Source organism: Chelonoidis abingdonii, chromosome 9 (assembly GCF_003597395.2).
Source record: "Chelonoidis abingdonii isolate Lonesome George chromosome 9, CheloAbing_2.0, whole genome shotgun sequence".
NCBI lineage: Eukaryota > Metazoa > Chordata > Testudines > Testudinidae > Chelonoidis > Chelonoidis abingdonii.
Genome location: NC_133777.1, coordinates 3,550,890 through 3,573,375, shown reverse-complemented (window position 1 = coordinate 3,573,375; position 22,486 = coordinate 3,550,890). Strand labels below are relative to the sequence as shown.

General features: G+C 46.4%; 2 protein-coding genes across 3 annotated transcripts in view; one reads left to right on the top strand and one right to left on the bottom strand.

The window, feature by feature from the left end:
- Positions 1-22,486, bottom strand: part of RPS2 (ribosomal protein S2) — a 66,011-nt gene that overhangs the window by 10,567 nt on the left and 32,958 nt on the right. The window lies entirely within an intron of this gene.
- On the top strand, positions 813-22,423 carry TBL3 (transducin beta like 3). Of its 2 annotated transcripts, XM_032762758.2 has the most exons (22): positions 813-963; positions 2,244-2,295; positions 2,429-2,524; positions 4,231-4,278; positions 6,407-6,548; positions 7,143-7,227; positions 7,895-8,065; positions 8,444-8,519; positions 10,190-10,286; positions 10,933-11,144; positions 12,509-12,650; positions 13,520-13,578; positions 14,728-14,831; positions 15,533-15,683; positions 16,367-16,597; positions 17,457-17,527; positions 18,678-18,834; positions 19,262-19,320; positions 19,838-19,941; positions 20,654-20,725; positions 21,561-21,719; positions 22,144-22,423. In XM_032762758.2, exons 1-22 carry the CDS (start codon positions 917-919, stop codon positions 22,257-22,259), a joined length of 2,451 nt encoding a protein of 816 aa, XP_032618649.1. In that variant the 5' UTR covers positions 813-916; the 3' UTR covers positions 22,260-22,423. The 2 variants fall into 2 exon arrangements, with proteins under 2 accessions (XP_032618649.1, XP_032618650.1); XM_032762759.2 differs by lacking the exon at positions 20,654-20,725.

Below are 22,486 nucleotides of genomic sequence, written 5' to 3'. Positions count from 1 at the left end.
ATTTATTAACAATCACCGAAACCCATAAGTTAAGTAGGATATTACTGTGTGAAGCTCTTTCACTGGTAAAAGACCCTGCAATCCCGCAGAGTGGAGGGTTATGCCTGAGCCCTAGGAACTGGATAAAGGTGGGTACCCCTAGAGGCTGAGACTAACAAAGAATTTTTGTGCAAGTCCTGCAACTTTTGCATGCTTGACCAGTCTCAAGTGTACAGAATGCTCTTTGCACACAATACAGCTGCACATGCAGTTACTCTAATTTGAAAATGTCTGCCTTTCTCCATCTGACTTGCTTATAACCTGAAGGGCTGTTGTGAACGTTACGGGCAAATGCAGGGTCTGCTCTGCCACTGGGCCAGCCCGTGTGCAAGAGGAAGGCTGCACAAGTGATGGCTGTCGGTGCCAGCTTCCCCCCCACGCCCACCCCTTGTGTGAAACTGGGCTAGGTGCAAAAGCTGCTTTAAAACTTACTTTTTCGTAGGCTACAAGAAGCAGCAATCTTTTAAAAAATATATGTATTGTAATTAAAGTACATCCAACCTCCTCTGGGGCAGCTTGGGCTTAGCATAACTACAGTACTGGCCAAATCCCAGCTTCAGTCACGAGGCTGCTGTGGGTGGCCTCGTTCCCACCCAGAGGTGGCTGCACCGCAGCGCAGGCTGACGGAGCCCATCGCCGGTCTCCCTGTCTCAGCCCCCGGGTGATCTGCCCGCACTCAACATGGGCGCCGGGGCGGGTACGAGCTCCATGCCCGTACTTAATATGGCGCCCGGGAGAGTTGACTTGTGACGTCATGTTGGGGCGCCGGAAGTGATGCTTTCGCTCTTGACAACCTGAGCGCCGGAACCACATGTGCTCCCTGCCGGTGGGGGGCGGGGAAGCGAGATTCTGAGCTGCTGAGGGGCCCAGCGGGAGCATGGAGGCTACCCGCGCCGGCAGCGCCCCCCTGCGCTTCAAATCCAAGTGAGCGGTGGGGCGGGCGCGGGCATCAGGGAGCAAAGGGACCGGGGGGGCGGGGAGCTGCGATCCCCGGGGAGCAAAGGGCCCGGGGGGGCGGGGAGCTGCGGTCCCCGGGGAGCAAAAAGGGCCTGTGGGGCCCCTTGTGTCTCAGGGATCCAAAAGTCTTTTGGGGCTGGCGTGCGGGAGGCATTCTCTGCCTGTGCTGCCGCCAGTGTGGAGGGGCCCATCTGTACCATCAGGTGGGAGCCCTGGTGTTGCTGTGGCTCCAAGGAGTACTGTGGCGTAGAGATGTCTGCCAGGAAGGCTGAGAGGGTGCCAAGCCAGTGGCCGTCTCCGAGCTGTTGTGCAGATTTAATAAGTCTGGGATTCTATCACATACACCTGATATCGAGTTTGTCAGTTGCTTTTCCCTCCCAGGCTCTCCTCCATTCCTTCCAAAGTGCTGCCTCTTAGTAGCTGTTGTTATTTAATAACCCCCACAGAAGACATTGGGAGTGAGGGTTCTACTTCTTGTTCTACCTCTGGCATATTGGTCTCATCTCCTTAAGGAAAAGCTGGGTAGATGTAATTCAGAATGATTCCATACTGTAGAGAAGGGTAGGATTTGTCAAACCCACTTTTGACAGGATCTTATCGTGTGTTACATTCTATAGGTTTTTAACAGTGCTTATTATCATCACTGTGATAAGGCGCTAGTGAGCAGACTTTGTGCTCAGGCTACTGTTTTACACTGCTGCATTTGAATCACCTGGTTCCAGATCATCTAAACAGAACATGATCCACATTGAATCACTGGTAGTTACAATGCTGTCTCAGTGGGGCATGTTTGCTATGTCAGCCTCTGATGCTGTTAGTGGGATAACGCATCTCTATTTGAAACTCAGCTTTCGCTAGTCCCTTTACACAAGAGTAAAATAGTTCTAGGAAATCCAGAGTTGTTTATTGTTGGACTCCCTTGTCTTCACAAACTTGAAGCGGGGATTCATAAAGGAAAAGATGTTACAGGAATAGACTTGAGCAGTTACGTAGAAGCATTTTACTGTAATTTACGTTGCTGGTACATGACTCAGATAATCCATTTCTTTCTATACGTGTTGGTCTTTTTTTGTTTTCTGATATTTATTTAGCTACAATTTTTCTAGCAGGTTTAATTCTGGTAAGACCTGTACATATAGTGTTCCTGCATATGAATAATCACTTCAAAGTGCTTTTAATGCAAGTGGTGTAAACAAATCAGTCTATTTTAACTGTTCCTCTATTTATGTTTCTTTTTCTCCTTTCAGCTATGCCGTGTCTAGGAAATTTGAGCCTTTCTACAAAGGAGGGAAAGTTCAGGTAATGGCAAACCCTAAATTCGTTTACTGAAATCTTGAGGGAGGAAAGTAAACAACGATGTGTTGGTGCTAATATATAAAAACATACAGCAACTCTCTTTTTGGTGCCATAGACTGTTTTTTTTCCCTCCTAGATCAGCCGAGATGGAAAACACATGTTTTGCCCATGTGGGACGAAACTAAATGTAATGGACATAGAAACAGGAGCCCTTGTTCATAGCATCGAACAGGTGAGATGATGCAAAATCTAACTTAAGTTTTCTAGATTAACTTTTATCTACCAACGTGATGTATTTAAGTCAGTACTTTGAAATGACTTTCAAAGGGTGTTTTACCTTTATTACTGGGGCATTCATCTAAAGGCATTAAGTATTGAAGAATGAGAAATGTATCTGAATCTAGGCAGATAGACTATATATTTGCTATGTCCCTGGCTACTATGAGATTTGAAAACATTTTCAAAGTTTAGTTCTTGCTAGGAAGTGGCTAATACAGTTTCATGTCTCATTATAAAATAGGGCCTTTTTCAGTGGTGCAGAGAAGCAGTTCTGAGATCCATGAACAAGCACTGTCTACATATGGAATGAAAGGGAATATATTTTTTCCCAGTACTATTGTACTATATGCAGGTTTTTCTTCTTCAAAGGACCACTTTCCTACCCATCCAAGTGGGATCTGTGCAGTCATGGTCCACTATTTATATAAATCCCTGGTACACCTTGAATACTGCGTGGAGTTCCAGTCGCTCCATCTCAAAAAAAGATATAGTGGAATTGGAAAAGATGCAGAGAAGGACAACAAAAATGATCATGGGTATGGAACAGCTTCCATGAGAGGAGAGATGAAAAAGACTGTGACTGTTCATCTTAGAAAAGAGATGACTACGTGTGGGATATGAGTGAGGTCTATCAAATCATGAACGTGTGAAGTGAATAAGGAAGTGTTACTTACTTCTGCACATAACACAAGAACCAGGGCTTACCCAGTGAAATTATTAGGCCAGCAGGTTTAAAACAAACAAAAGAGAGTACTTCTTCACACAACCACAGTCAACCTGTGGAACTCGTTGTCAGAGGATGTTGTGAAGGCCAGAAGTATGCATGGACTCAAAAAGAATTAGATAAGCTCACGGAGGATAAGTCCATCAATTGCTATTAGCCAAGATGGTCAAGGATGCAACCACATGCTCCAGGTGTCCTTAAACCTCCAACTGCCAGAAGCTGGTGCTGGACGACAGAATGGATCACTCAAAACTTCCCTGTTCTGTTCATTCCCTCTGAAGCGCTGGGACTGGCCACTCTGAGGCCAGGACACTGGGCTAGATGCACCATTGATCTGACCCAGCATAGTGGTTCTTATGTACTTATTTATCGTGGGAAACTGGATTTAGTCTCAAACTCCAGACCCCGGTGGTGAGATGTGCTTGCAGATATGCATCCTGGTGGGCTGAAGCGATATAGTCAGCATGGAAGCTTTCTGGTCAGAGTAGGAAACTTGCCTGTGAACAGTCTCTCTGGAAATTATTCACCTTCTGGATTGCCACTGAAATGAAAAGCCTTCACTTGACAGTGGCATGAGCTAAATGAAAGCTAAAAGCAGCTCCCTGGGAAAGATATCTCATTCACACACTTCACCCTGTTTCTGTCCCTGTCACCCATGTCCACAGGTTGGATCTGCTGTCAGGGAAAGAAGAGTAGCATTGTGGGAACCAGGATTCCTTAGCCCTGTACAATCTACCCAGTCCTGTTAGTCTTACTTGTTCATGGGAATTCTGCAGTTGCCTCTGCAGGAGATTCTGTGATGAAGCGCACACTCAGTGAGCGCAAAAAACGATGTAGCATGTGTGGGCCATGTAACACCTGTAAAGAGAATAGGGCAACATGGCATTTAAAAGTATTGCACAGATGATTTCACTGCCTCTTTCTTCCATTTGTAGGATGAACAAGAGGACATTACATCATTTGTTCTTAGCCCCGATGATGAGGTATGTGGCAAGTTACCCTCGGTTCCTTATTTTCCATCCCACTTTAATAGGTCCCATAAATAATCATGTCAGCACTGGAGAATATTCTGCATGGAATCATCCTGCACTCACAAAGGGTGATGGTCCAAACGGGGTCTGATTGGACTCTCCCATCTTTAATTTCTGACAGGATTTTTCTAATAAATTTTGTGGAGTCTGAATTGCTACTTCCAACAAACTTGCATCCTGTACAAATTAAAGGGAATGATTATTTAATAATTATGTTACAATAGTGCCGAGAGATAGCAATGTGGATTGAGACTTTATTGTGACACGCTCTGAGCAAACACATACAGGGAAATGGTCCCTGTCTCAAAAATCTTATAATCTAAGAAGACAAAAAACATAGAGGGAAAAAGATAATCAATATATTCAATTTTTTCACATGCATAGATTGTACCAGCTGCTGTTTTAATTTACTCCATGAGCTAACTCTAGACCCATTCTTGCAAATATGCACATGCTTAAGGGTTTGCAGGATTGGAGCCTGTTATTAATTTTGATGGAATATTATGACCCAAAGAGCCAAAGATGTTAATGTGACCAGTCACTATCCAACACTGAACAGTTTTAAACAAAGCTTAGGGATTCAGAAACAGAGACATCCATCTGCTTAGTACACTGGCAAACACTGCTCATTTGTTTCTTTGTTTTTTAATCTTTTACTAAAGATGCAGAAAAGAAAGAAAAACTGCAAAAACATGTGAAATGTAAAATGTTAAGACTTTCGTTCTAACAACTTTCACATTTTAACAGTGGTGATAACTGTCCTTTTTGGGGAAAAGAGAAGGTAGTTGAAATGGACTACAGCTGTTTGTTTCCTAGAAGAAAAACAAGGCAAACACAAGAGGGAAGAGAAAAGAATAGTAAAGAGAGAAAATGCAGCCTCTGTCTCTGGTGTTGACTTTCACGTGCAGCCTCACTGCTGGAAAAACCTAGGCATGGCACATGGTTTCATCAGCCACTCCTGGCAAACTTGTACCAGCATCGGGCTGTTTAGGCCATTGCTTTTAACTTACGGCAGTGTTGCAAAATGTACAGGCTTGGCTGGCTAATCCAGATGCTTATTAGACAGAAGACAAAAGGAAAGAAGTAAGAAAAAAGAAGGAAGATAGGGAAGAAAAAGAACACACAAGGGGGAGGACGGTGACAGCAGGAACCAAATCTCTGGGATTCCAACAGGATTTAGCCAGAGCCAGCAGAGATGACGACATCTGGGTCCTCTCTGGCCTGGTCTGATCAGGTCAGGACATCTCTCAGGATCAGGGTGATGAAGGCCCAATGGTGTCATGGTGGATCCTGGGGTCCCAGAAGATTGTGGGAGTGGCAGCCATGCTGGTGTAGCTAGCTTCTTCGTTTTGCCTCTCTCCCAACCAGTAATTGTTATTAGCTTGAATTTTGTTTTCCCCCAAAGTCTTTTCTTTTAGGGACCCCAAAGGGAACGATTGGTGGAATAGCCCATTCCCTCATCATCTTATTTACCAAATAGGCGTAATTTCCAACACACCGATTTTGATCTGTCAATTTCTGCTCGCATCCTTCTCTAGCTTACCAGGCATAATTTTAACTCAGTCATTGAGTTATATTATAATTGATTCTGTGTCCCTTTTGCATCTTTTCCCCATCACCATTTATTGTTCTAGGTTATTGTGACATTTTATGAACTTATTGACATCTCACAATTATGGTAAATTTGTAGGCCCAGTTATTATAACAGGCCTTTATTAGCTGTTTGTTAGTATTTGTAATGCCTTCTTCTGAAAGACTCTAGCAGTTGCTTCTAAACTTACTTGATAATATATGGGGGGGAGGGCATAATTTTGTCTGTTTGTTGCATTACAGCATTGCATTTCTGTCCAGTGCATTTGTAATGTACTTACATTTTTATGTTATTTATATGGCTTCCAGGCTTTTGCTATTAAAAAAAAAAATACTGGGAAATAAATTAGTTTCAGAATTAGCTTCTTTTGGTAACTGAAATTTCCCTTTTTTTTTCTAAAATTCGCTGTGAACACAATGCAGAATGTGAATATACTGGCTAACTTAATCTTTGTATTTTCCTGTTTTTCCTTCTGTGCGTTTCTGTTAGATTCTTGTGACGGGAAGCCGGGCATTACTGTTAAAGCAGTGGGAATGGCAACAGAACAAGTGCAGACGTACGTGGAAAGCAGTACACACAGCACCAGTGGCCACTATGATCTTTGATCCCACTTCCACTTTGCTGGCCACAGGTACAGTCTGACTTCAGTGTCGCATGATGGGGGAGTCTGTTTCTGTGATTAAATGACCTTAAGTTCTGTGATGTTAGACAGTGATCCCTGTTGTTCGAATAAAATCAAAAGAGAACTTGAAGCCTCTCAAGAATTTCCTGTTATTGCAATAAGAAGTTAAGTTTTTATGTAAAAATATATTAATTGAAAATTCTACAAATTATCACACGCACCTAGAGAGTAGCTTGTCTAGTGGTCTGAGCACATAGCTGGAAATCAGAAAACCCAGCTCTGAAACTCACTCTCTGTTAGGGAGTGGGTGGGGTTGGGCAAGTCCTTTAACTTTTCTGTGCCTCAGGGTCCACATCTCTGAGTAAGGACAGTAACCGTACATGTCTGTTGTGAGGACCAGTGAGTTAATGCTTTCAAAGCCCTCTGAAAATGCAAAGTGCTATAACCCGTGAAATCTTCCTGGGTGTTGTAACTAACTGTTCTCTCTCTCATTTTCCCTCTTCTGCTTTTGTAACCTGTGAAACTGATACAGCTGCTAGTGTCCCAGCCCTGCTGTGTTGCCCATTTCTGTTGTTAATTCTTTCATGTCCTTTCTTCTTGTAGGTGGCTGTGACAGCACCATTAAGATCTGGGATGTAGTCAAACAGTACTGCACGCATAACCTGAAAGGATCTACGGGGGTTGTACAGTAAGGAAAAAATCTTTTTATCCTCCCTTTTCTGTTAGGGAAACTAGCAGAAACAGTTTCACCAAAACACTGAAATTCCAGCCAGGTGTTCTGTCTGAAATAAGGAGCACCAGCTTGGGGATCTGGGTTTGTGACCCCAATTCTGTTAGTAGATCTTGCTGTACAGTTGCAATCTTTGCCAGTCCTTTTGGCCCAATCCCAGTCTGGTCATGAGTATTATGCTGAGATGACTGAGTAAGAAGAGCATTCTGGGTAAGGGGAATGCAAATGACTGTATTGAGCAGGTCCAAAACTGTTCTTGGTTTCCGGTTTTTGATCTGTTTAATGGAGGGACCAGGGCTATAACTGGCTGTTGCTTTGGGAGGAAAAGATAGGGAGGGAGATGATGTGGTTAAGGAAATCTGGGAACTCCAGTTCAGACACCCACAACTGACAATTTATGGACTCTTTAGAGCATTTGCTAGGGCAAAGACCTATGGTAAATTTTCCCAGTGGGCGAACTGTGGATAAATGAGATTCCACAAAGGAGGTCAATAATTTAAACCCAGTTTAGCTAACGTGAATGGTCTGTCATAGATGCTAGACATTTATGTTATTGCCGTCTCAGAGACGATGCTGATTGGTTTGTGCCTGCACTATGCTAATCTCTCTCTCCCTCCCTCGCTAGCATCGTCCAGTTCCATCCCGATATTTCGCGCTTGCAGCTCTTCTCCTCCTCAATGGACTATATAATCCGGATCTGGGACCTGAAATCCAGCAAATGTATCGCCTCTCTCAACGGCCACTACAGTGCTGTCACCTCTCTGGCTTTTGCTCCAGATAGGGACACACTCATCAGGTAAACTTGTTATGGGCTTATCAGATCTCCGGTCAGATTCCCCCTCCCCAAGAAACATGTGGCGTTCTTGTGCTGCCCATAGGGTTTGCTATTTGAGGGAAGGAAGGAGTGACAATACAGCACACTGAGGCTCAGTTGGGGCTCCAAGAGATAGAGATTGAGGATCTGGGTTTCACCTAATCATGCTCTGTGCCTCAGTGTCCCATGTGTAAATTGGAGATAATACTGAACTGCCTCACAGGGTTGTGTGTGGCTTTGTTCATCCCACACCTGACCTAGAGAGGGGTTGATTAGCCACAGCTCCATGTCTGACTTGGCTTTGAGATTCTTGGCTGGAAGGTGCTGGTAGTGAATTTTTCTTTATAACCTTTGTTGCAGCTCTGGTCGTGATAAAATCTGTATGATATGGGACCTGAAAACAAGAGAAGCCAAGAGGACGGTTCCTATATATGAGGTGAGATTACTTCCCTGGTGATATCTGACTTCTAGTCAGGAAAAAAGGGACCTGCTTTTGATTCCAAGTGGTTTCTCAGGCTGTTAAATTCTGCCTACCTTTTACTGTGCCCAGGGCCGGCTTTAGGAAGTGCGGGGCCCAATTCGAACATTTTCGGTGGGGCCCTGGCAGGGATGACTTAAAAAAAAAAATGGAAAAAATAGCCTCTCATTTCTTTCATGTATTATTTACTTTCCATAACTATATGAATAATAAAATTATATACGTTGCATCATATATGCTGTTGATTGGCTATTAATGACCGCCGTTTCACATGTGTGGGTCCCCGCCACTCCCTGGGGGTGTGCACATGTGTTGGTCCCAGCTGCTCCCTGCCCCCTCATTGAAGCAGGTGTGCAGGGCTAATGCCCTGGAAACTGCAGGGCAGCAGTGGACATGGGGCTGGCTGGAGGCTGGGCAGGGGCTGACTGGACGTAGGGTCTGGCTGCAGGCAGGGCAAGGGATGTGGGGCTGGTTGGAGACAAGGGGTGTGGGGTGGGCTGGCTTCAGGCAGGGCCGCAGGGGAGTGCAGCAGGGGTTTGCAAGGCTGGAGACAGAGGAGTGCGGGACTGGCTGGCGTCAGGCAGTGGGGTGCAGCAGGGGTTGACTGGAGACAGGGCAGGGGGTGTGGGCTAGGCAGGGTGTGCAGGGCTGGTGCGGGCAGCAGTGTGTGTGGGGCTGGCTGGCTTTGGGCAGGGCTGCAGGGGTGTGTGGCAGGGGTTGGCTGGAGACAGGACAGGGGGTTTGGTAGGGGTGTATGGCAGAGGTTGGCTGGAGACAGGACAGGGGTTTTGGCAGGGCTGGCTGTGGGCACGGGGTGCAGAGCTGGCTGCAGGCAGGGGGGACCGGACTGGTGTGGGCAGGTCACGGGGTGCAGCAGAGGCAGCTGGAACCCCAGCCCTTTAAGTAGCCCCCAAACCCCCTTCTAGCCAGGGACCTTGTAAATAGCCGCGGCGGACGCTGGGGAATGCAAGTGGCGGAGGCGGGTTCAAGCGGCTTTTGAAGGACTCAGGGTGGCGAGGCAGGGAGCCGTGGCCCTTTAAATGCGCCCCCCCCCACGCCCTCACTGCCACCAGGGCTCAGAGGCTATTAAAGGGCCAAGAGCTCCAGCGGGTCGGGGGCTTGTGCGCGCTCTGGCCGAGCTCCAGACGGAGAGTGGGGCTTGCGCGCTCCAGCCAGAGCCTCTGGGCTTGCCGCACTCCGGCTGGAGCGCGGCACACCACGCGATCCGCTGTCCCAGGTGGAGCCTTGGCCAGAGCGCGGCAAGCCCGATGATCTGCTCTCCCGGCCAGAGTGCGGCAAGCCCCGACTCTGCTTCTTCCGGCCGGAGTGCGGCAAAGCCCCGCCGCCAGCAGTCTCCTGGCTGGAGCTCCCGAAGCCGGAGGCAGCAGCCCCCGCCGCCCGCGGCTGGAGCTTTAGCTGGAGAGTGGGGCCAACGCGCGGCTCCGCCGGCTCTTCATCAAGGACGGGACCATGAGGACAGACCGCAGCCAGGTGACCGGGGTAATTAAAAAAAAAAAAAAAAAAATTAAAAAGGTGCCTAAGGCGCGGGGCCCGATTCCCTGGAATCGGCCGGATCGGCCTAAAGCCGGCCCTGACTGTGCCTCATGGTTTGTCAATGTCTCTCGCAGAGTGTGGAGGCTGCAGTATTGTTACCCAAGGATGGAGATTTCTCACACTTGGGTGTGAAGAAACGAGGGCTTCACTTTCTCACAGCTGGCAGCAAAGGTGAGTGAGCCCCATGGAATTTCCTGTCTTGTCGCTGCCAGACTGCGGGGTGTAAGAAGGAGTAAATTACACTTGGTGGCCTGCCATTATCAGGGCTTGGCACCCTTCCAATTGTCTTGTATCTGTTGAAAGCCAGGTCCAGTTCAATGAACCTGTTCTGGCACTCTTGGGATATTTAAGGCAGCAGTTTCTCCCCCTCCCCATCTCTGCTAAGCTTTTACAGTCCCAGATACCATGGTGATGAGTGGGAGATGAACACTTGCTCAGATTTCATAGTCTAGATTTGATTTAGAAAACCACCTTCTGTCTTAAGCATCTTATTTACATGAGAAAATTGCACTGGTTTAAATGAAATTGTGTTTTAAACCAGTGCAAACCCCTCTGTGGACACTTCAGTTTAAGTGCCTTGTTTTGGTTTACCTTAAACTTGTTCCTAATCAATTTTAGCTAACCTGAAATAAGTCTGGCAGCATTTCACATCCACGGAACTAAATCAGTTTAAAAATCACACCGTTAGTTACACCAGCACAGCTGTCTCCTATAGACAAGGCTGGAGTTTGAACGGACACACCTCGGAGGACCTTTCTGAGCATACTGTGCAGGTAACGTAATGCCACTTACAGGCAGTATACATCCCATGTATTAGGGATCCTGCGCATCTGGGAAGCCGCCACAGCTGCCTGCGTGTACACCCAGCCCGTGCCCTACCAACGTGTGGACACCAAGGAGGAAGAAGAGGGCAGCACACATAGCCTGACACATTGCATGCTGGTGCCTGGGAAAAATGAGATCGCAACTGTGACGGCTGAGCATAATATCATCTTCTACGATGCCCAGACGCTTCAGCTCAGAAAGCAGGTACCATGTACCAAACCTCATTGCCTCTTCTCTTCCCGCACTGTACCTTGGGACAACTCCATGTCCAATGACAACATTTTGTCTAATGGTTCAATCTTCCCCAGCTGTTGCTGCATCTAAAATGATAGCGTCTAAATGAACTGTTACCACTCAAGAAAGAGACCTTGGAGTCATTGTGGCTAGTTCTCGGAAAACACCCTCTCAATGTGCAGCGGCAGTCAAAAAAGTAAATGGAATGTTGGGAATTGCTAAGAAAGGGCTAGATAATAAGACAGAAAATATCATATTGCCTCTATATAAATCCATGGTATGCTCACATCTTGAATCGTGCATGCAGATGTGGTCGCCCTATCTCAAAAAAAAATATATTGGAAAAGGTTCAGAAAAGGGCAACAAAAATGATTAGAGATATGGAACAGCTTCCATATGAGGAGAGATTAATAAGACTTGGACTTTTCAGCTTGAAAAGAGGCGACTAAGGGGGGAGATGATAGAGGTCTATAAAATCATGATTGGTGTGGAGAAAGTAAATAAGGAAGTGTTCTTTACTCCTTCTCATAACACAAGAACTAGGGGTCACCAAATAAAATTAATAGGCAGCAGATTTAAAACAAACAAAAGGAAGTATTTTTTCACGTCACGCACAGTCAACCTGTGGAACTCCTTGCCAGAAGATGCTGTGAAGGCCAAGACTGTAACAGGGTTCAAAAAGAATTAGATAAGTATATGGAGGATTGGTCCATCAATGGCTATTAGCCAGGATGGAAGGAATGGTGTCCCTAGCCTCTGTTTGCCAGAAACTGGGAATGGGCGACGGGATGGATCACTTGATGATTCCCTGTTCTGTTCATTCCCTCTGGGACACCTGGCATTGGCCACTGTTGGAAGACAGGATACTGGGCTTGATGGACCTTTGGTCTGACCCAGTATGGTCGTTCTTATGTTCTTTCCCTTTTCTCCTTGGTACTCAGATCTATTTCCAATGCATGGAGCACAGGTTCATTGATAAGGTTTCTTTTGGAGAGCTGTGCATTGTCATGAGTTGGTGTCCATGCAGTATGAACCAAAGACCTGGCATCAGGAGTTACAGGTTGTTCTTTGCAGGGATTTCTTCTTAAAGGAATGAAACAGAGACAAAAGGGCAGTGAGGGACAGACCATCAAGGAACTCTCCCCATCCTTAAATGTCTATGTATTTAAATGGAGGCTGTGCTATGTGAGATTGTTTTTAAGCATGGCATCTAATGAAAGATTCCCAGGAATGCACATGAATGCAGTGCTACCAGCCACTGTGGCTGTCATTTGGGTCTTCTCTCGCCAGCTTGTTCCTGCCTATTAAGCTGTCTCTTGTTTCATTGCCCCCAGTTTGCAGGTTACAACGACGAGGTTCTGGATGTGCGGTTCCTTGGCCCTGCTGACTCTCACATTGTTGTGGCTACCAACAGCCCTCAGCTAAAAGTGTTTGAGCTGGCAACGTCGCACTGCCAGATCCTGTATGGCCACACAGGTACGCAGGGACCTAGAGGCTTGTCAGCTCTGCAGTGGGCAGGGAGGAGCTGTGTGGGTCACCCCTGGAACTGGCCTCTCTCCTCCCAAGACTCATCTGCGTGGAGGCGGCAGTGCGCTCTGTTCTCCAGAGCAGGATGGAGGCATCTGCTCTGCAGGCGGTGTGCATGGAAGCTCTTGCTCTCTCCATGCTGTCTCTGTTTTGCTTAAAGAGAAGCTTTTATTCTCTAGGGCTGTTGGTTTAGCATCTTTCGCCAGCACTGAAATCCCCCTAAATTCTAGATAGGGTGTGTGGGGGCGAAGACCAATTCTGAGTTAATGCACTTTGTGACTGAAAGTGTCTAATCAAATCACACCAGGTCCACAAACGTAGCCAAGTACTTATTAGAAAACGACAGAGCTCACAGCGTAGGGGTGTTTTTAAGTGCCACAGAGCTTCCCCTCACCCCTGCTGGGCAGTGGACTCTGCATTATTTCATGCATTTCCGTTGTCTAAATACAATATTTTGTTACTGTCCCTCATGCATAGGAGGTGCTCCCTGTAACCATCCACAAAACTCATTAGCCTTCAAAACCCTTCTTAAAACTCTCCCTTTTTTTTTGTAACCGTCACAGCAACTTGGCAGTGGTTATCCCAGTGGTGTGCTGAGACCACTGCTGAGCATGCTGACCACTATTCCCATTGTTTCCTTGCGCTGCCCCATCTGTCTGCCTCCATCTGTTTTCTCTTGTTTTATATTTAACCCTGCTCTGAAGTGCGTAGATTTAATCTTTTTATTCTGTTTGAAATATGCCTAGGCCAATAGGGTTCTGGTCCACAACTAGGCGCTACAAATAATTAACAGTAATTGCTGCCGTCTTTCCTTTCAGACACGGTTCTTGCCCTGGATGTCTTCAGAAAGGGCTTGATGTTTTCTAGCTGTGCTAAGGTAATACAATGTTTCCTTTCCTGGGTACTTAGTAAGGCCCATTGCTCACGGTGATCTTTATTGTTGTGGGCAGTTTTCTGCTCATTGCCCTTGATTTTGGAAAGGGCTTTTGTACCGATGGAAACTTCTGTCCACCCCACCTTTGAAATTCTAGAGACTATCTAGAGATTTCCTAGATCTCCAAGCTCTTTTTAAATCCTGTCTTATTCCCATCATTTTTTTAACATTGTCCTTAGAAAAATATGGGTTGGTTTTATTATACTGGCCCAACAGGAAATCCCAGTTGTTTTATCTTCCTTTCGTATTTGTGCTACTCTTAGGGCTGGGCTACACTGGTGGGGGTGTCATCAGTGTAAGATACACAACTTCAGCTACGAGAATAGCATAGCTGAAGTCAACGTATCTTATTTCGACTTGCCTCCCGTCCTCGTGGCACGGGATCAACGGCCCAGCTCCCCCGTCGACTCCGCTTCTGCCTCTTACCCCGGTGGAGTTCCGGAGTCCACGGGGAGCGCGGCAGGGATCGATTGATCGTGTCTAGACGAGACACGACAAATCAATCCCCGATAGATTGATCGCTACCCGCCATCAGTCCGGTAGTGTGGACGTACCCTTAGTAAGCATCTCTCTCCAGCATTGAGTTCAGAGCTATTCATTGCTGCAAAAGTGGCAGGGAGCAGCATGTAGCATAGATGATCAGAGGTAAAGAGACAAGGGGCAGGCTGTTTCAACATGCTCAGAAATAAAATAACTAGTGTAAATTTTACCTTACCATTAAAATTACCTCTAATTTGTCTAGCTTAGTTTGCAGAAACGAAGACTTAGGTTGGATATTAAGAGAGTTTTCTAGCTCTGAGAATAGCTGAGCACTGGAAAAGGATAATAGGGAGGCTATGGAATCCCCCTGGAAGATTTTTAAGCACGGGAGGATGAATTTAGATAATCTAGTAAGTCCTACATTTCTGTGATTCTATGAATATTGCTTGGTCCTGTAAGATGGAATCCCTCTTTACAGTTGTCTGTCTGTGCCCTGAAGTGGTGGTGATGAAATGACTGCAGGCATAGATTAATACCAGGCCCACTGGCTTTTAATACTAATCTATTCATTTGTCAGAAAAGTATAACTGTTTTCCTCCTTTCCCGTTTCAGGACAGAAGCCTCCGGGTTTGGCGGATGGATAAAGCAGGCAATGTGGTCTGCGTGGCCGAAGGATTGGGTCATGCCCATGGAGTGGGTGCGCTCTCTTGCTCAAGGTAACAGAGACATCATTCTTCTTACATGTGGTCTGTGTTCACAGTGAAGAAACCCCAGTCAGTGTGAAGCAAGGCTGCTGCCTCTGCGGTATCCCAGGCCTGTCAGGGTAAAAGTGTTGACTTATAATGGGATAAAGTTGGAAGAGAGACATTTTTTGGCCCATCTTTTTGCCTCGCCATCCCCACCTCATATGTTTGCGCTTCTCCTCTTTGTCCAGCTGGCTCAAGTTTGTCTAGAGGAGCAAAAAGCTGCAGGAGCCTTGATCTATCTAGCTCCTGGATTACTTTACAGTGAATTAGAAGGGGAAGGGTTTGGGACTGAGGAGAAACACAGAGATAATAGAACTTGCTGGGAAATCTTCCTCGTTTATAAATTCTTCTACTTTCTTCACATTTGTTTCTATCTGGAGTCCAATTTCTGTATTCAAAAGGTGCAATTCATTAAGTGATGTTTGGCCCAGAGGAGTAATGGTACCTGTGGCGAATAGCTGAACTGCTGGGGGCTGTTGTAAGGGTTGAAATGAAATGAACTGCAGCTTTTGGAAACATTAAAACACTGAGCTGTTTGAAATCCCAACTGAATGCGTAGGATGGCTCTGGAGAAAGAAAAGCCATTTTCTCTGTGCAGGTGAAGCAATTGTTTTGCTTTATTGCATTTGTCATTTTTCCTCTTCATATCTTCACCTGACTCCTGCTTCCAGAATGAAAGAGAGCTTTGTAGTCACCAGCAGCCAAGACTGTACCATCAAAGTCTGGAATCTCCCAGAGTCCCTCGCTGCCAAAGCAAAAGCAGGCTTGGTCTCCAGCCCTGAAATTCTTCATGCCCACGTAACGGAGAGGGGTCACGACAAGGTAAAATCTCAGTGGACTTGAGAAGGTGGTTCTTCTGTGGAAGCTCAGCGAGGCCATTCTTGTGATCTGTGCTTTGAGTGCCTTTGGCAGCAAGGTTCAGTTCTTCGTAAAACATATGTTGTTTGGATTGCAGGCAGTAACATGACTGAGGAAATAACTTCCGCTGACATCAGACAAGGAAAATCAGTGATTTATTTGTAAATGGAGGCTCAGGAAATCTCCCCTGAAACTATTTGTTCCTTTTGCTAAAAAAAAAAAATGTCCCAAGCCAGGGCATGTATTTTTCTCCCCTCTCTTTGTCAGATGTTTTAGTTTTCCTTTAGGAATCTCAGATCAGTACAGAAAACAGACGAGTGTCTGAGACTAACGGAGTTAGTGGGACTTGGCTTGGGGGCACCTGCCTATAAGCACAGAACAGCTACACAAAAGGAAAGATTTCATGTGCTGGGGAGATCACATCGCAGGAAAATGTTGTATTTAGTTTCTAGTTGAGCTGTAACAGGCGTGTTAGCTGTAAAACAGGTAAGGTCCCGGGAACAATGAATCTTGAGGGCTCAGAATGAACATAGCCAGAACTTGTACCTCTCTCGTGCCTCTGTTCTCAGCCCTGGGCTAAGCAGGTATTTGGTTAGTGCTGGCAAGAGAATTTCACTGCTTTGCTCCTTTTATGTGACTTTCTCTAGGATATAAATAGTGTGGCGGTTTCTCCAAATGACAAACTGATTGCCACTGGCTCACAGGACAGGACGGCCAAGCTGTGGTCCTGTCCTGATTGTTCTCTGATGGGCATCTTCTCGGGACACACGCGTGGGATCTGGTGCGTGCAGTTTTCTCCTGTGGATCAAGTCTTGGCCACCTCTTCAGCAGATGGCACTGTGAAGTTGTGGGGTCTTCATGACTTCAGCTGTCTGAAGGTAATGAAAATTCATACTCCTGGGTCCTGGAAAATTCATACTCCTAGACAAACACTTGAATGTGGCTGCTCCAAACAGACACGGCTTGGCCAGACTAGCAGAAGTGTAACAACACTGCCAGGATGAGGGAAAAGCTGTTCAGGCCTGGGTTTGTTCTCCAGACCATCAGGATCTGAGACCTGCACAGGCAGCAAGCCCCTTAGCAGTACTCTTGAGTAACCTGCTTCCTTCTCTGGCCAACCCAGGAGCAGTGCAGGCTGGATTGACATGACACAGATAGGACCTTGGAGGAAATGGGCATAGATCAGAGTAATTTGACTCTTGATCTTCCATGGAGAAACATCTCTCCAGTCTGTCTCATTATTCGAAGACGCTAAGTTGCACCCTTCTTATTGCATGCTCCTACCTTTAGATAACTTAGTAGTTCTAGTGCTGTGATCCCCACGTGACTCTTCCCCAATGGTGTTATCTCTCATCTTAATGTTTGCTTGACACAATAAGCAGGTGAATCAACTTTTCAGCAGCTGACTGATCCAGTTAATGTAAATGTCTCGCTCTGATCATACTGTGATTTAACCTTGGATTGCATGTTCCACCTAAGCTTTTATAAAGTTGTACTGGGATATGTCTTTTCTTCCCTCGTACCTTTCCCACCCTGTAGCAAAACTCAGGTTCCGGGGATATGGTCTGTCTGCTTGGAACTTCTTTATCTAGAATCTGGGTACAGATTTTGTTCTCGTGAAAGAAGAGCGCCATTCCAAACTGCCTCTTCGTCCCAACAGTGAGGCATGGTCTCCTGTCTGACCTGGCTGTCTAATATTCTGTTACTACTTTTTATACCCCTTTTTTTCCCCCTCAGACTTTTGAAGGTCACGACGCCTCTGTGCTGAAGATAATTTTCGTGAGCCGGGGGACACAGCTGCTTAGTAGGTATGACCTTTCTCTAGGAGCCTAAGTGAAACTAGGCCAGTGCAGCAAACTGGCGAACAGAGGCTTGAGCGGGAGGTTGAGTTGTTGATTTGAAAATCCTCTTTCCCAGGGGGAGAGAGGTGCTTGGCAGGTGGGATTCTTACGAGAGAGGGAACCACATTCAGCTCTGAAGTAAGCAGGTGAAACTCTCATTGAAGTCAGTGAGAGTTTCACCTGCTTACGCTGATACTGGATTTGGGTCTTAAACCAGCAACCAGATGAGTCAGCACCAGCCGCCTTGGCTGTAGCCCTTTCCCAGAAGCGAATTGTACGGTCTCCTTGCTGATGGGAAAATCCTCGATTTCTGCTGAGCTTTCCTGAAGTGCCAGTTCCACCCCTGTTTTGTCCTCCAGTCTAGCACCTGTGCTGTTGTGTTCTAATAACCTCCACTGAACTGTCTGGGACATGATATACCCAATATGTGGGCCACTCTGGAGGGGCATTTCACCTCTTGTAGAGGGCATGAGCAGCAGAGGAAGGGTTAATCAGCCAAAGGGAAACGAATGCAGACCCCTCAAGGAAAGAATTTTCTGCCATTACTGGTTATAAACAGAAATAAAACCTGCATGAATGATCTTTGCGCTCTCCAAGCAGAGAGAATTGGAAAAAGCCAATGAGCTGCATACACAGCGAGATGCGCATTGGGGTTTAAAACTCTTAGTTCAGAGGAGAAGAATGGTTCAGCCACTAAAGCGCTAGCCTGGGTTTTGGAAGATGCCGGTTCAGTTTCCGTGTATGCTACCGACTCCCTGTCCCTGGCAAGTCACTCTCTCTGTGCCTCAGTTTCCTGTCTGTACAATGGGGATAAAAGCACTGCCCTGCCTCCCAGGGGTGCTGGGAGGGTACATGCATTCAGATTCTGAGTGCCTCAGATACTGCCATGATCAGGGCTATGTGACTAGCCAGGATAGAATATTCTAAGGGGGTGCTCATAGCATCATTTGGTTTAGTTTGAAATGATTTTTAACCTGACAGGGTCCTGTGATGGTGTGTGTGTCACTTTTACCAAGTCCTCACTTCTGACAGGATACAGCAGAGCAAGACTAGGACTGTCCAGTGCTGATTTAAATCCAGGGGTTTACGTTTGGTTTCTCTTTCCCCTTTCCAAAAGCGGTTCCGATGGGCTCCTGAAACTTTGGACAATTAAAACAAATGAGTGTGTGAAAACCTTAGACGGTCATGAAGATAAAGTGTGGGGTCTCCACTGTAACAAACAGGATGACCTGGTCGTGACAGCATCCAGCGATTCCTGTGTCATCATGTGGAAGGTATTGAACGTGGTCCTCCTTCAATTTGCTTTGAGAAAAGAATGGAGGGAGTGTGGCCTAGTGGTCAGAATCCAGGACTGGGAGCCAGGCTGCCTGAGTGCTACTTTCCTCATCCTCCCCATCTGTAAAATGGGGACAGACAGATACTGATTTCAGCCAAGGCTCCAGAACAGCCTCTTGTCCCTAAACGCAGAGGCAGGAAATGGCCCTGAGCAGCCTGCAAACAACAAGAGGCACAGTGGGAGCACCAGCGATGGGTTGGGAAGGGATCAAGTCCGTGGTGCTTTAAATAACTTGGGGAGATTCAGCATTTGAAACCCCACGTAAAGATCTTGTTTCAGAGCACAGGCTCCTGCTGAAAAGATGGGCAGGAAATCAAACCCTGTTTAAGCAAGACTGACAACAGTTGTGTTGTGATCTGTTAAAGGATGTCACTGAAATTGAACTGGAAGAGGAGCAAGCTAAGCAGGAGGAGCAGATTATGAAGTGAGTAACCCTGAGCAATACTTTGGATGGTATATTGTGTCCTTTATCATGTGCCATCCCCATGAAACTGCACTTAAAGCCTTCCCATTCCTTCTTATTCATAAAGCAAAGTCTTTGTTTATCTGGTTGTCTGCCCTATAATCTCTCTTAGCTCTTCATCTGCTGGCGTAAGTTATCTTTGCTTCCCATAAAGTCTTCATATAATAACTATTAACTTGCAAGTCAATGAACTTCAAGGTTCTGTGTTGCTGAGATAAGCCAAGTCAGACCATTGAAACTTACTCATGGTTCATTTTCTCCTGTGTCAGCCAGCACAGAATAGCTCAGGAACCCCTTTAACATAATGCCAGGATAATTATCGACACAATGAGGGCACTGAGGTTTTCACTGGCTAGCCTACTTCTTGGCACTAAATCTCCATGCATTGTTACCATTCAATTTGCTGCATTCTGCATAAGGTTTTGTTCTCTCAAGCAAACGAATCTCTGACAACCTCTTCTTCCTGACTGCATTGCAGAGATCAAGAGCTTTCCAACCTGCTCCATGAGAAAAAATACCTGAAAGCTTTAGGGCTGGCAATCTCTTTGGATCGGCCACACACAGTGCTGACAGTCATCAAGGGTAGGTGTCCACCGTCAGTGTTCTTTCTGGAGTCTTCCAAATCATCCCCTTCTCTCGGATAAAGGAGACAGAAACCCAGAGTCCAGGAGCCTCCCACTTCTATTTTCTGATTTGAACTCCCCAATGCCCCACTGCATTGTGCCCAACAGCAAATGTTTCCTCTGATCTCAAAGCACAAGCGCATCTCAAGAAAGGTCAGAACATGAGTGACGTTAAACACAGCACTGTACAGACCTCAGTGGCTCCTCTGAGCGTCATGCACAGTGACTGATTGTCCAGGGGCGGTGGGCCATGAATTAGAGGACAGGGCAGCTTTCATCCCTAAAGCCAACAGCCTGAAACCAGAATCTTTATTGAGGTTAATTGTTCCTTAGCAGTATTTGTCTCATTTTAAATGAGCAGCTGGCTCATGGCCGTGACTCCACAAAACACCTCTTCACAGCACTGAGGGTCAGGTTGCTGATTTGGTTTCCCGGAGATCAGATTCAGGTGTGGAGTTTGGCAGCTTTCATGTTTTCCCATTGGTGATGAGTTGGGCTGAGCCAGGGTGTTGACAGTACAGCGAGCCTTAGGATATAGTGTTGCACACTCATTAAACACCCCAAATTGCTGGATACTTTCTGCTTCCAAAGCTCGGCTTCTCATTGTAACCTTTTTATTTTCTAGAAGTTAACCTTACCGTTATTTCCTGTCTCTTTGCTTTCCCCTTTAGTTATCCTTAAGGAAACCAATGGGAAAGAGAACTTAGAAAAGAACATCCTTAGACTGCGGAGGGATCAGAAAGGTTGGTTGAACTATTGCTCGTGTGACTAAGAGAGTGTTTTACATTAGAAGCCTGTTTTCTGTACTGAAGCTAGAAGGACTAGAATCTTCCTTATATTCACCCTTCATCACTGGCCTCCCACCCTGCCCAGCACGACTGCTGCTATCAGTAAGGGTACCAGTGGTGAGCCTGCTACAGGCTGGTCTGTGGCCACAAACCGCTGCCGTGCAATGTTCCTTTTCACCCTGGTAGCATTTTCCATCCAGGTGTGTCAAGGCATCACAGCATCCCTAGGAGGCAGCTACGTTCTATTAGCCCTATTTTGCAGATGGGGAAATGGTGGCACACAGGGGGGAGAGATAGCTCAGTGGTTTGAGACTGGCCTGCTAAACCCACGGTGGTGAGTTCAATCCTTGAGGGGACCACCTAGGAATCTGGGGCAAAATCAGTACTTGGTCCTGCTAGTGAAGGCAGGGGGCTGGACTCAATGACCTCTCAAGGTCCCTTCCAGTTCTAGGAGATAGGTATAACTCCATATATTTATTAAGTAACTTACCCAAGTTGGGTCAGGAGCAGAGCTAGGAATTCAGAACCTGGAGATTTGCGTCTCTGTTCACAAGGCCACTTCCATACATTACAATTAGTTGTTCTCAATCAACCTGTGTCACAATCAATCCAGTGAGGGACTCTATATACAATTACTGTTGGCCCCCAAGCTTGTCACTCCGTCTTGCACCTGACCTGGCGGGTATGAAAACAGATCCCCTCCTGAACTGGCATCTCTTGTGGAGTGATGTTGCCCTTGAGGTTGCATGTGTGAACCGCACACTCCTGAATTACTGGCTTTTCTCTGTAGAGTCAGTGTTGAAGTTTTTGGTGACATGGAACACAAACTCTCGAAACTGCCATGAGGCTCAGGCTGTCCTTGAAACCCTCCTAAAGCACGAAGCACCAGAGTGTCTCCTGCAGTATGAGGGGATCAAAACTGCTGTGGAATCCCTTCTGCCGTACACCGGTGAGTTACAAAAGAGATTGCATCTCAGCTCCGTGAAAACATTGGCACAGTGTCTCACTCAGTGGCTCATCCATCCAGAGGTGCTCCTGTGGCAACGCCCCCAGCACCAGCACACTGCGCCTGATCTCAACCGTGCCCTAGATCCAGGTCTCTGAGCTGTGCCCTGGTCACAGCTTGTAGACAACAATACATTACAGTGTTGCCAGTTGTATTGTCCTTCGATCCTCATGCCAGTGCTATGTGGAATGAATAATTGCTTCCTGGCATCTTATTACCAGCACTGAAAAATAGTTTTTCGAAGTCTGTGCAGATGATACACACTCAGCATCCTCTCCTTCCCCCATTAGCCTCAGTCAGGGCAGAGAAGAGAATTCGCCCTGATTTGCCTTTCTGTTTAGCCATAATTTTTCTTTCCTCTTTACAGAGCGCCATTTCCAGAGACTAGGCCGCTTATTGCAAGCCTCCATGTTCATCGATTTCATGTGGCAAAATATGAGACTAGCAGATGTGTCAAAGAGGGAAGAGGACATGAGTCTGTGACCTTCTATATGCTGCTTGCAGTATACTGAGGGGAATGACTGGTGAGCCAAGGATACGCACACTGACTGAAGTGCCGGACGTTAACATTAGTTCCCCTCCACGCCCCCTCCACCCCAAGTTGCAGTTTGAGTATTTTTATAATATTTCAAGTTCGATTTTATAAATGAGTCCAGTCTCAACTTGCTGTCTCCTCAGTGCTGTAGATAACGAGGGGATAGGCTGCCTGC